Source organism: Corvus moneduloides, chromosome Z, assembly GCF_009650955.1.
Source record: "Corvus moneduloides isolate bCorMon1 chromosome Z, bCorMon1.pri, whole genome shotgun sequence".
Taxonomy (NCBI): domain Eukaryota; kingdom Metazoa; phylum Chordata; class Aves; order Passeriformes; family Corvidae; genus Corvus; species Corvus moneduloides.
The window spans coordinates 42,316,880-42,330,721 of NC_045511.1; the positions used below are offsets into that span (position 1 = coordinate 42,316,880).

General features: G+C 42.6%; 1 protein-coding gene across 3 annotated transcripts in view; it reads right to left on the reverse strand.

The window, feature by feature from the left end:
* MARCHF3 (membrane associated ring-CH-type finger 3) overlaps window positions 1-13,842 on the reverse strand; it is a 77,263-nt gene that overhangs the window by 37,778 nt on the left and 25,643 nt on the right. For all 3 annotated transcript variants that reach the window (XM_032096126.1, XM_032096127.1, XM_032096125.1), the window contains exons 3-4: window positions 1,706-1,919; window positions 461-668 (exon numbers count right to left, since the gene is read on the reverse strand). In XM_032096126.1, the coding sequence (XP_031952017.1) occupies window positions 461-668; window positions 1,706-1,896 (399 nt within the window). In that variant the 5' untranslated portion in view covers window positions 1,897-1,919. The remainder of the gene's footprint in view (window positions 1-460; window positions 669-1,705; window positions 1,920-13,842) is intronic.

Sequence of the window (13,842 nt, forward strand, 5' to 3'; positions counted from 1 at the left end):
TCTTGATGGCTTTGACATGGAAACTGGGTTTCTAAAGCTCTTAAGTTTGTTACCTCTCTCTCAAAAGCAAGAAGAAAATAAAATTCCTTACCTATATTTAATATTCTGAGTCCAGACAGTTGTCTCACATTCCACAGAAACTGCTCCTTACCTCTCTTCCACCCTCAACCAGGCCGGCTGGCATTCTAGGAACACCCTGCACACTGCTTCCTAAATCTTCACTCAGGTTCAGAGTGAAGCAAACCCATTGATCCCATTCTTAATCACTTGTTTTGATTTGGCCCAAAAAGAGGAGTTTTGTTATTCCCTGCCCTTTCCCTGAGCCCCTGCCCTCGTGTTTCCAAACACCAAAATTCATTTTGGCTCCCGTGGATCCGCAGAGGCTTTGTGATGCCTGTATAAAAGCAGACAAGGTTTTGTCAGTAAAACTAAGACTTTGGGCCGTGCCCCATGTACTGACCTCCACCAGCGGCCTGGGCTTGCGCTCCACTGCAAACCTGAAGTGGCAGAGCTCACAGTAGCTGGTGTTGGAGGACGAGAGCCAGTGCTCCAGGCAGCTGCGGTGAATGGTCCCCAGGGTCCCCGTACACTCGCAGGGGGACAGCAGCTCCTCGTGGCTGCTGCCCTCGTGGCAGATCCTACAGATGGGACGGTCATTGAAGGGGCTGCTGCAGGAGAGGGAGAGAAAACTGCTGGTCAATGCACAAGGCTGTGGCATAGCCTTTTTCTGTGTCACGAACTAACGGTGTGCGAAATATTTGAGTTTAAGAGTACTTTGCTCTGTAATTAGTAATCCAAGCTGCTGGGCTAATGGTTTAAGGCATTTTGGCCTTCTTGTTTAAAATATCTCTTCTGTTAGGGGGGAAAAGTGCAGAGTGAAAGACATCAGAGTGGCAGATGAGAGGCAGAAGAGCAAGTGCTTCTGTACTTTTTTGTTCCCCAGCTCCTCACAGACCCGTGGTGTAGCCACCTCAAGAAATCCCAAAGTGCATCAGGGAGGTTTTCAATCTGCCTCAGCTGGACACTTCTTGTTGTAGTGGTGATCCTCTGACCTAAACATTGTTTTCACTGGCCAACAGCAAAGAGCTGCTGAAAGAGCAGCACCGTGCCCTGGAGAACAGTGAAGGCAGGGCCACAACTTCAGGAAAACACATGCAAGCAGAAAGCTCTTGTCCCTGGAAAGAGTTTCCCTCTCTTTGGGACACAATACAGGGAGGTCAAGGAGTCATACAAACAGACCTGAAAAGGACTGTACCAAACACATCCCTGCTGTGTGGCTGCCTGTGGGTATTTCTTCTGCACTGCTTTAAGATCCATGAAGTTTTTCCAGCACTCCACCAGTGAAGACAAATTTAATTTTGACCCAAGCATCAAGTCTAGATAAGGCCAAAGCCTTCAGAATGCTCTTTCTTTCTTCTAATGAGAACAAAGCCAGCCTGAAGCAGGCTTCAAAGGCATAAATTAAACATATATTTCACCACTAATCTGCTTCTCTAAACCAGCAGCAGAAAGAGCTGGCCATTCAGTTGGACAACAACTGAAGCTGCAGCACTGGTGCTAGAAACAGCTTGTCTGGCTGCTCAGCACGCTGGCTGGGGAAGCATTTAGGAAATGTGGTGCATTCTGTAGCATGGCCATGATGAAGCTGGGATGGGGGTCCAACCAGACGGGAAGGGGCCTGTCCCTCGCGCTGTCCCCCACCTACCTCTGCACGGCGAGGGTCCGCACGACAGATGAGAGCAGCTGCCCGTCCTTGGAGGACACCTGCATGACATACTGGGGACAGCTGCTGGCCAGGCCCCCGCTGCTGCTGGCCAGGCTCTTGACATCAGGGGCTGGTGGGCGCGGGCACTCCGGAGGGACTCCCGGCAGGTGGCTGCAGCGGCTCGTCCTCATGGCGCTGGGCCACGGGTCCCCATCTAGGCAGGAGGAAGGACAGGGAGGTGGTGTGGGACACATCTGCCCCTGTCTGACCAACACCAGGCGTGAGAAGGAGCATCCCTCACTCCCCACCCCGGATTTCTGAAGCCCACTCGGCAGGGAGAGTGAGTTCACAACATTAGGTGTCACAGGAAAACAGTCGGCGCATCCCACAAGCAGCAAGCCAACAACCCTGGTTTTTCCTCTCTGCAGACTCCTGAAGTCACGAGTGATAAACAGAGAGGCTGAACCTTTTGCTGCTCCCCCTCCAAATATTTCAGAGGAATATACAATCTTCACCCTTTGCACTTTTAAATTTAAAGGTTCTGCCACTGTCTGCCAGCGGGGAAAGTTACATACTGGAAGAAAAAATGGCTGATCAGCTTCAAATCCCCTTTGAAAACACTTCACTGCTGCTCAGTGTCTCCTATCACCAGCCTGCAGCAGAGAACAGACCTGGCAATTAATCCTGTACAGGGCTTTATTCACACAAACCTGCTTAATAGCAGCCTGTGCACAGCAGTAATTTATGCCACAAGGTGAGGCAGAAATCACAGCCTGCCCACATCTCTCTTCTCTATTTTGCTCCTTCTTGCATCCCTGGTGGTGTGTTTTGCATGGTGCTTTCAATGGTAATCGGGAAGGAAGGGTTACGCTGGGAACAAGGAGCCCGGGCATGTAAATTCCTGATATTTTGGTGGGATGCTCCTGGCTGGGTGGGTTTGTCGTGGAGGGGAGGCTGCGTGGCTCCACCAGGATGTGTCCCTGCCCTCTTCCCCTTCAGGTCAGGCACCAAAAACACACGTGCAGGGTGGATTAATCCCTCTGCAAAAGGGGGAAAGATTCCCTAGCATGCCTTGGGACGCTTGGCTGCAGTCACATGTAAACCTTGCAGGTTGCAATGATGATATTCCCATGTTAAAATCAGGAGTTTCCCCCTCAAAAAAAGTGTTCTGTGTTGCATGCCATGGCTGTGTGGTGTCAGCACTGCAGCTGAGAAGAATCTTTAAAAACTAAACGTTAATAAAACCCTTTAAACAGGGGTGTTTCTCCAAGGGTTTAGAAGAAACCTTGTGATTTGCCTCTGTTGGATTTGAGTAATAGCAGCATTAACCTTGGGAAGCCCCCTGAAGGGATGTATTTGGCAGTAGGATTTTGCTGCACGCGAGGACTAATGAGGATGCTGGACCACTTGCACCACGCAAGTTTTCACACAGGGACTTGTATTCTTAGAAAGGCTTCTAAAATAGGAAAATGCTTCGGCAAAGCGTTTGTTTTGCAGGATTACTTCAGCTATTCTCAGACCACACATACCCCAGGGAGTGAGCTGGAGACTGATGAGACAGCTTACAGGGGATTGAGTGTTCAGAGAATGGGGAATGGACTCTGGGCTTAATTTACAATGAAAATGAAGCAAATGGCTCTTGTCAAAACCATTAACATATAAAAGATGCAGACATTTCAAGAGAATAAGAGCCACAGACTCTCCAAGGAGACCACGGTGTTCAGCAACATTTTAGTTTTAAAATCCATGCTGAGACTCTTTAACAAGAACGTTCAGCTGCTGAGTAGCTGCTTCATTAAACTTAAAAAGCCTAAGATGTATCATGCTTACAGACCCACGCAGCAGAATTATATATTTCTTTCCTGATTGCTTCACTGACCTCATTAAGTACAACAGTGGGTTTATAATTTCATATAAAGTGACCATCCAGGCCTTTACAAACACATCCATCAGTAACTTGATGAGTTTGGAGCACTTGCTGGAGCATCAGAAGATGCAACTAAATGCAAAGCTTCAAAGCACGTGGGAAATAATCTGGCTATATCTCAGCAACGTTAATTCAAATTTCTGTCTACAGCACTGCATTGATATCCCACTTTGGCAGAGCAGATAAACGTAATCCCTTTCTTCCTCATTTTTTTTGTAAAAGGAAGTTGAAAGTTACAACACGTTTTTCCGAATTCAGAAGAACCACTTTCACGCAAGATCAGTGCTTGTGCCTGAAAAGTAATGCAATTACAGAATTAAATTATATGTGCTTTAATAATGAATTCCATGGTAAATAATGAAGATTAGTTGTCCTGAGAAGCACAGAGATCCTTAGCAAACGTGAAGTCAAAGCCGACATTAAGGAATTGTAAATCTTACCAGCCACAAACCTCCAAAGTCAGTATTTACCTATATGTATGTATTATGTCAAAAAGCTTTTGACCTGAAACAGGTGGAAGTCTGTTAAAAATGCCTCAATAAAAGAGAAAATAAAGAACAAGAACAGGAAGATGTGTTTAGATAGTATTTATGAAATCTAGCAGTATTAATTTGGGGAAGACAAAATATCAATATTTATTCCAGACGTCAGAAAATTCTGAGAAAAGTGGCTGAATTTGGCATGATGAATGTATCTTAGTATTTAGCTCTTCTTTCTTTCTTTTCTGTGTTTTCAGTAGTCTTAATTTTTCATTTACATATATATATATATGTATGGGTTTATGGGTAACAGAATAAAAGTAAAGGTATTCCAGGTATTTTCTTCATGCAATAAATGTAAGAACAATGACAAACCAACCAATAAACTCAAGCAAATTATCTGAGGCCATGTTGAAGCTAGGCAGAAGATTCAAGTGCAAAACACATCCTTTGCCCCATAATAATTCATAGGATGCTATATTCCTATATTCCTACATTCCTTTATTCCAATTTAATAGATTTATGACTTCTGTATCAGAAAAACCCCACAAAGCTCAACAAATGCCAGTGAGCAAGACACTGCCACTTCCATCAAATTGCACTCAAATAAGATGTTAAAACCCAGCATTACTGCCCTGAAATTAAATTTAAAGACAAAGCCATCTGCAGAACTGGAATACCACTGGAATCCTTGTCACGCTCTTTCTGACTGTGGATGAATTCACCCCAATTCTCAGACCCACAAAGCATCATCAGGGTGATGAGTTAAATTATCACAGCAGAGTTTGTTTAGCGCTGTTTTCCTGCTGAAGCTGTGGGTGGCTGAGATTTGCACGAGACAAAATGATCTTTACACTTCAAGCAGTGGGTTGCGAATCTTGAACAGATACTCGTGGAGTTGCTCCCTTTTCCTTCTCTTTCAGCATCTCTGCTAAGAAAAGCACTTATTTAACCTCTCAGTCATGGTTTCAAACTTGGAAACCCATTCACCTTTCTTATTCCACGTTCCCACTAGTGACTCTATTACTTTCAAGAAACGCAATGCGAGCTTGCATCAATCAGCTTTGAGATTTAAAAATATGCATGAAAAACCACCAGCATCCCACAAGGAGACATTTTCCCAAGAAATACTGCATTATTTTTTAAAAAGACAGCCGAAATAATAATACCAATACTACTTCTACAAATAATAATAACAATAACAGACCAAACCAAAAACAAAAAAGCCCCCACACCCACAAAAAAATCGCAAATACATACACACACAAAAAAAAAGAGAAAAAATCCAAACCAAAACCAAAACAAACACTCTCCAGTTTTCAGAAGTTTCAGAAATGTACTTTTATTTCCTATTTTTATATTTTGACATATTTTTGATGAGTTTACTCCAGAATTTTGGACCCCAGGGACCTGTGGGCAGCTTTCACTTCAGACAGGTCAGCAGAGTTGGAGCACAGATAGAATTCTCTGTCTTAGTGCAAGCTGGAAGTACGGTGCAAATCATGGAGAAGCATCGCCCATCTTCTTTTCTACTACCAACCCTGGCTGGTTACTCAGAATGCAAATTGTTGCATTCTAAGTAATAAATTATTGTTTTCAAAAGCTGCCAACAATGCAGTCATCAGAGGCTGTGTGAAAAATGTGCTCTCCACTGGCTCAAGTGTTACAAGATTACCTTTGTTTCTAGAAATGGAGAACAGGAACTCATCCTTCCATCTCTGAGGTTTAGACAACAATTTTTTGCCACCCTTTAAGATGCTCCAGAGACCAAAGCAGCCACTGCAGTCACTGGATCACACAGTTGCTGTGTGATCCTTGTTTCCCCTTTCCACCAAAAAAGTGCAGAAGAACTAAAATTCTCAGCTCTAAAGCACTGTGAAACCTCTTAGCTTTTTACCTATTACGAAATCATGCTGGGTACTGTGAAGGTGGAATGGACAGAACACTTTAAAAAAAGTAAGAACCTCTGGGGCACCTGAAAATCCTATTTTAGTGGAGTTTTATGCACATCCTTTCTCAGACACTCACATCTGGAATTGTTTGAAATGTTTCTTGACTCTTCCCTCTATGATCCACCTCAAAGAGCTTCATGGATGCCCTCCTGGTCTCAAACACACAAACACTGAGTAAAGAAACTCGTGGAGTAATTGGCAGTTCCAGCAGAAGCCCTGGATGCTGCAGCACCACAAGACCCTCAAGACCTCCAGAGTAAAAAATCAGTTTCTCTAAATTGATAAGACTAATTCCTATATTTGATAATGACACGTGCCTCACCTCAAGGAGAGATAAAAGATGCTGCCTGACCTGTTCATTATGGCCATCAGTGAGAGAGGCAGCACGAGGACACAGCAGTTCTGGGACATGATGACAGGAGAAGAAGGCTGGAGAAAATTTTTTTTGGTCAACAGCATCCAGTTTGCAATATATCACTACAACCACCACCCAAGGAGCTGTGAGAGACCACTGGAAAGTGCAAGAGGAAGATGTGGTAACTGTTCACCAGCTGAGGAGAACAGACTTCACATTAAAGCATTTCGACACACAGAAAGTAGCACAATATCAAACCCGGATGACATTAGGCAATTCTACTCTGTTTCAGCCCACACATTACTAATTTTTCATGCTGTGAACAGCATTTTCCATTCATCTGGTCTGACTGCAGAGAGCTCCAGGGGCTTTTAAAAACTGCCACGCAATAGGCTGCTTGCAAAGTGCAATTTTATAAACAAGCACATCAAAAAACTGACTGCTAGTCTGAGGCAGCAGCACAAAGCAGTCCAGCATAAATAGTCCTTAGGAGTCTGGCCATGCATTTAAAACTTCGCTGCCCACCTATAAATCATTGTTATTTTGTTGTGTACTGAACCTTGAACCATCTTCCATGAGAGCAATAGACTCCCTTTTTGGCACTTTAACTCTACTAAATTGCTTTATACACCTGCACAGCCACTAACTTGGGTCATTTGCTTAGATTTGTATCCTTTTGCTGGCTGTTGAAATGAAAGTTTCCACATGATAATAAATACCATAAGCACTTGTGGTGGAGGTGGCATTTTAGCCTTGCATTAATAAGAAAAAAAACCCAAGAAGATACAAATACTGTTTACAAATACTGTTTACAACTGATCTGGAAACAGAAATGGGTTTGGGTTTTTTTTCAAAGTATAAGGAAATAGATATATTTTCTTGTACTGTGTTGTATTATTTCTAGCAGATAGGACTTTCCTCACAGGTTAGGAAGGCACCTACCCTAACATGTTCCTAAATTTCTTTTTTTCATTGCCACGTCCTCTTCAGACCCCCACTCCCTTATTTCCCCGCTCCTGTCCACAAATTTCCTGCTTATTCTGGCCCCAGGGCATGGCTTAAACCACAATTGTTTTCACACTTGGACATCAAAACGCAGTGAAAGAATTAGTATCTGCTTATATACTCAAAGCTTGCAAATTAAGAGGCTCACAAGCTTGGGGTTTTTGCTCTAGAAAGTTCTAGATTCTCTTTCATCTTCTAAATTAAGTCACTTTGTACAGATGAGACAATCATTTTTTGGCTTAAAACCTGTAAGATGAGAGTTTAATTTGCTCTCAGCGAGAGTCTAGGACAAAGAAATCCGTGTCAGTCCTTAATGCCAGGAGTCATCTCTAAAAATCACCAAGCACTCTGTTCTGGAGAGCAACAGTATTTTTTTGCACAATATGTTTTACTGACTAGGCACTTCCTTCAGCACAGGAACTGTAAAACTTTCAGCAGTCCCATTCTCTGCAAGCACCTCAGATTTCATCAGAAAACCTGCCTTTTGCTATTTCCAGCAGCAGCAGTTTTAACCACATCAGTCTGTGCTACTGGACTCTGACCTCTGCTCAATTTAGGTGCTTCATTCCTGGCGCTTGTTATGTCAGAAAAAGCAAAATCTGGGAGTGCAGGATGCTCATTCCACCCTCTGAGACTCACACTACACCCACACACAGCAAAGTGCACCAAAGAAATGGAACAGGAGTTACACTTACTACACCTTGATGCTTTCAACTATTTTTTCAGCAGATGGGGAGAATCGAGACAGCGTGAGGACCAATGTTTCAGTCAAACACAAATTCCTGAAGTCTTTCTTAAATACAAGGTCTTAGGAGGACAAGTTCAGTCAGATCTGATCCAAAAGTGCTGCATTTGATGGAACTGTTACTATTGACCTCCCTCATATTTAGGCTGGACTCAAAGTTACTGTGCCACAGTTGTAAGATGGAGCTCAGGGGAAAATGTTCAAAGTTCAATATTTATGTACTCCCAAGGCCACGTTTTCACATTCAAAAATAGCTCTCCTCATTTCCACTACAAGGCTGAAAGGAGGGCTGCCAACACCACACAAATCACTGCCCTGCCTCATGCAATAAATCCCTAATTTGGCTTCTTTTTGTACTCACACAGACAAACATCACCTGAATCCAACTGATTCCTCCTGGCTAGGTAAGGCCAAGCTGAAAATGACTTACTTAAACTGCAAATGGTGTAAATACTTAATACCCGAGGCTTAACTTCATGCCTGGGGTTTAGTAATGAACTCTTGTTCATGTAAATCTTGTGTGAATTAATTCCTCGAAAACAGGACCAGTTTTTAACCTGTGGTTCTACCTGGCTCACGGTGGCCAAATCCACACAGATTTCTGAGGCTGTGACCAAGCAATGTGTCTGCACAAGAGTTTGAGCAACAGAGAGCACAGGGAGTGCTGGCAGGTGATGGAAGCAAGAGCCTGAAAACTGCAGGGCAGAAAAAGAGCCAGCACAAAGCAAAATGTTTCCAGTTACTAATGGGGGCTACTTGGAACAATGTTGTCATGGCTTTTCTGCAGACAGCCTAACAAAAATGCTAGTTCTTCTGTTCATCGTTGCTAAGTCAATTATTTGCCCGCTTTTAGTACATTTGATTCTTCCAGCTCCTGCAGTCGATACTGCACATGAATATGATCCTATTACAATTATTGCATTTTGCTTCTCACTATTGATGGGAAAACAGCTCAATGCATGAAACTTAGAAAAGATACTAAACCCACTTTCAAATTAAAGCAAGTAGAAAATTGAAAACATTTCTCTTTTTAATACATTTATGTTTTAATTCTAGAGTTTGGCAATATTGGCTACATCAGTCTTGCATTTGATAAAAGCTTCATTAGAAGCTCAATGAGCATAGCTTCTCTTTAGGACTCCAGTTTTGAAACAAAGATTGTTATCATACCCTGCATACCTCTGTTTTGATGCATTGTAATTTAACCTGAAATCAGTCAGGTATCTTCATATTAACTTTTTTTCTTCCTTAATCTTCGTCTGCATAAAAATTTAATATTAACATTTAGTTCCTGCACAGAGGACTTCTCTCCTTTCCACATGGTGCACCCCAGACGTCTTGCTGTCTGCAAGGTACCTGCATTACTAAAATTGTTGTCTGGTGCTCTGCGTTGAAGCCTACGTGCGCCAAGTACAATCAGAAGACCTCTTCTTCCCTGGGTACGGTGCTTGTCAGTTCTACAACAAGACCGAAAACCCCATGGGGCAGATTCAATTCTCATGTTTTATTCAGCAATGAATCAGCTGATGATTGTTTGCAACTATACAAAACTTGGCTTGTGTGTGACGCTTTGCAAAGCATGTCCCAAACTAATATATTCACATGTGGAATATGTGCTTTCGCTTGTTCTAAGACTCTGGGATCACCCCAGGTCATTCTGAAGGTGCCATTTAACAAGCCACTTTCCTTCCCTGAAGAGAATTTACTTTGCATTATTTTATCTTGTTGTGTTTCAGTTGGCAGCAGCTGAGTTTTTGATGTTTAATGATATGGGAATTAGTCTTCCAAATATCTTGTTTGAAAAAGAGGAAAGCACTTTAAAAAGCAAAATGCCTCCAAATGCAGGTCTATTCCTCTCCCTTTTTTTACCCTTCAGCCAAAAGCAGCTAAAAATATTCTTGCTGCATTTTTCTTCACATGGGAAGATAAAAGCTTCCTGTTCCCATATCAGTCTATTTCTCTCAGCAGGATCAAAGTGTGGGCTCCATGGGTTTCTATAATATTTACATAAAGACTTCCCTCTGAACTTGAATTTTTTTTTTGGGGGGTGGGTGGAAGAGTCTTTCATCAAACTCCAAGACTCTCTCTCTAGTCCAGAATGAGACAAATACATGGGGAATATTGTGAGTTAATTAAAATCACTGATAATCCCCTACACTAACTAGTTTTACATGGGTATGTGATGTGTTATGTAAAACTATATGCTGTGGGGACTGAACAGTCCCATTTCTTTTCCAGTAACAAGCACACCAAGAATGCTTTTAGTCATTGCCACATGAAGTTGGCATTGATCAAACAAATCAGATCTGACGTGCAGACCTGGAAGTGAAAAATTATTGCTGCAAAATAAAGCCTATAAAATTCAATTTCTTTTCAGTAATGTTCAAGCAAATTACTGAAATGCTGCAGTAGCAAATCAAAACTACAAGACAGAACTAAATCAAAATAGCAGAGGCAAAATTTGACTGGACAACATTATTCTCCTTATCCAAATCCAAGAGAAATGCCAACAAGAAAAGTAGCAAGAGTTAGAAGTGAACTAGGTATTAGCCTTAGTTCTATAAGAAATAAAGGTGGTAGAAATCTGGAGTGGCTGCTGATCTCAGCTGGGATTTGTCTCTGTGTGTTATTGTGACTTCTGCACTGAAATCAACCCTGACATGCAGATTTCCTTGCATACCCAAGACAAGCTTGGTCCAGGATTATTAGAGCTTTGCAGAACAGCAGTGAGCCAGACTAATGGTAAAAAATTATAGTATTATGTAATTGGACCGGCAAGAGATATCATAGATTTTTAGAGTGCCACCGAGCAAGCTCTGCTATTTGTTTTCACTAGCAGATAATTGCTAATCCTGTTTTAGAAGCTGAGTGTGTGTAATCCAGAAACTGGACACCACATCCCTGGACCACTATATGATTGCTGCTTGGTGGAGCTTTGTGTATCAGAATCAGAGGATGGTTTGGGCTGGAAGGGACCTTAAATCTCATCCAGTGCCACCCCCTGTCATGGGCAGGGACACCTTCCACTATCCCAGGCTGCTCCAAGCCCCATCCAACCTGGCCTTGGACACTTCCAGGGATGCAGGGGCATCCACAGCTTCTCTGGACACCCTGTGCCAGGTCCTCACCATCCTCTCAGGGAAGAATTTTTTCCTAATATCTGACCTAAACCTACTGTCTGTCAGTGTGAAGCCGTTCCCCCTCGTACTGTCCCTCCAGCCCTTGTAAATAATCTCTCTCCATCTTTCCTGTAGCCTCCCTTCTGCATCAAAAGGTCACAATTAGGTCACCCTGAAACCTTCCCTTCTCCAGACTGATGCCTGGGGTTGCCCCAAACACCAGGGCCAAGTCCCACTAGGTCTGAGAATATGATGATTGTGATATTCCTCCAATTCCAATTTCAAAGCAGAATCTTATTAAAGATTCACTTATGTCTCATCAAAACGTTTGCAGATATTTGTACCACTTTGCACATCGTAACACATCACTGATGGCACAAAAATCATCCAGAAGCATGGAAATGCTAAAACTTGGCTGAGCACGTTGGCTCTGTTGCAGAAGAATCTGTGTGAAGTTAGCTGTTGCCAAAGGGCAAAATAACTAAAGAGCTCCAAGTTCTACCTCGGGGGCTGCAAAATTCTGGGGTCTCTGGAGATGCTGTGAACAGCCAGAAGTAAAAAGTAAGATAAAATACATATTTGCTTTCAGCAATGTGTTTTACCAGCCTGCTTCATCCTCCAATAAATTATTCTTTCTTGGTAAACAAGCAATTAAAGGATTCTCCTCCAAGATGTGTCCTCCTGCCATTGCGTGCTGCTGAGGCAGGTAAAAAGGAGCACCCCGATGGAAGTTTAGGATGTAAGTTTTCCACAAACTCTTGATTGATTTCTATCTTCCACAATGCAGGGTTTTGTTGGTCTCTGTCCCCTCCGCTACTCTAAACACCAGAGTTTAGGGTCAGCTAGCCTTACCTCGCTGTAGGACTGTGGAAATTTCTGGAATCTATTCACTCACCTTCTGTTTTGACACTTAGGGTGCAGTGGCTGCAACTGCAGTTGAGGAGAGTTTAGTTAGGAACAATTACCAATGAAACCAAAAAATGGAAATCTTTACAGTCCTGAAAAACAGCCCTAGCAATGTACTCCAGCTCCATCGCTTAATCAAGAGCAATTTATATTTACGCAGCCCAAGAAATGTAAAGTTTGAGGATCCTGGCTTCAAAGGTCCTCCGCCATTTAATAGAATAAACCAGCACACCACACTTTCCACAAAGATCACTCTCCTTGGTTCAGTTAATGCTCAGGACTGAGCTTTCAAAGGACACTTCATGGTGATCCTAACCTGGTGAGCAAACACTCAGGATCAAATGCCTAGCTCCCAATTCTATCTGCCTGTTTAGCACATGATGAACACGGAACTCTGCTCTGCGTGACAGAGAAAAGACAACACTTCTCCTCCCCGGAGGCTTCCACGCAGAGATGCCTCAAACTCAGTGGTAAATTGAGTATACAGAGGATTCTGCTGGTTCTGGCAACCAGAAAGAAAGCAGAAAGGCTATTTTTAGCATGGCACTTCATTACCAGTTTAATGGCATCCCAAGGTTTAGCAGCCTGTCAGGTCAGAAAGAAATTACACCTTGTTAGAGAAAAGCACTGAAACAAATTTCCTCATTAAGTACCAATTCTCCTAGCTTTTGCCTGTTGCTGGAAACATCATTTTTCACCCCATAAATTGGATAAGTAAGATTCAATCATTTTTTGTTTTGTGTTAGGCCATCTCCATCACTTTTGCCTTCCTTGCCGTAGACTAGTGTGATTTTAAGTGGATGTTTCTGGGTCTTTAATTAAAAAGTATTAAAATACTTCCATAAATATTTTATAACAACTTTGATACCAAAGTTGAAAAACTGATCAGTTAATGTACAAACACCCTAATAAACTAGTGAATTTAGTGAATTTTTGTATCATCACTTTGACACTGTTGCATTGCCAAAGGTTAATTACATTTCCCACACCACCTGGGCATTGTTCTCAGCTTGTCACACTTGTCCTTAAACTGGTTCAATTTTTCCATTAAATGAATCCCATTTTCCTAAGGAAGCTGACATCCTCCAGCAGCTCTCCTTCCTTTCTAGCTCCTGGTTTATCTCTTACCACAGCTGTGGAAGGAGGATGAATCCCTGATATCCCATCATTCTATAAAATATATCTTAATGCTCTTGGCATCCTTGTCTATGTAACCTCCTCCAAGCACACAACGTATTTGTAGCCCTAATGAAGAATAGGGAGTTAAAAGACTGACAAAAATTAGTTTAAAGCAAGGCAAAGCCTTGTTCAAACCCCTCCCCAGTGCAGCTCATCTCCAAAGCTGAACAGTCCCATATGATAACTGCAATAATTAAACCACATATTTGCTTCCAATATTTGTGAGATCAGTCGTTTCTGACAGTCAGTACCTGCTTCAAGCACATTACATTCCTGGCTGCTGATACAGACAGAGGATGAATTAATTAGGGATAGGAATTTGTGACCAAGCGTTCCCAGAAACTCAGACTATCTGTCTCATTGCATAGAGCCATCGGCTCTCGACTGCCAAGCAGTTCTGAAATAAGCAAAACAGAGACAGGAAATTCACTGTCTCAGCCCCAAAATACTGAACAACCTCGGCCCAGGCC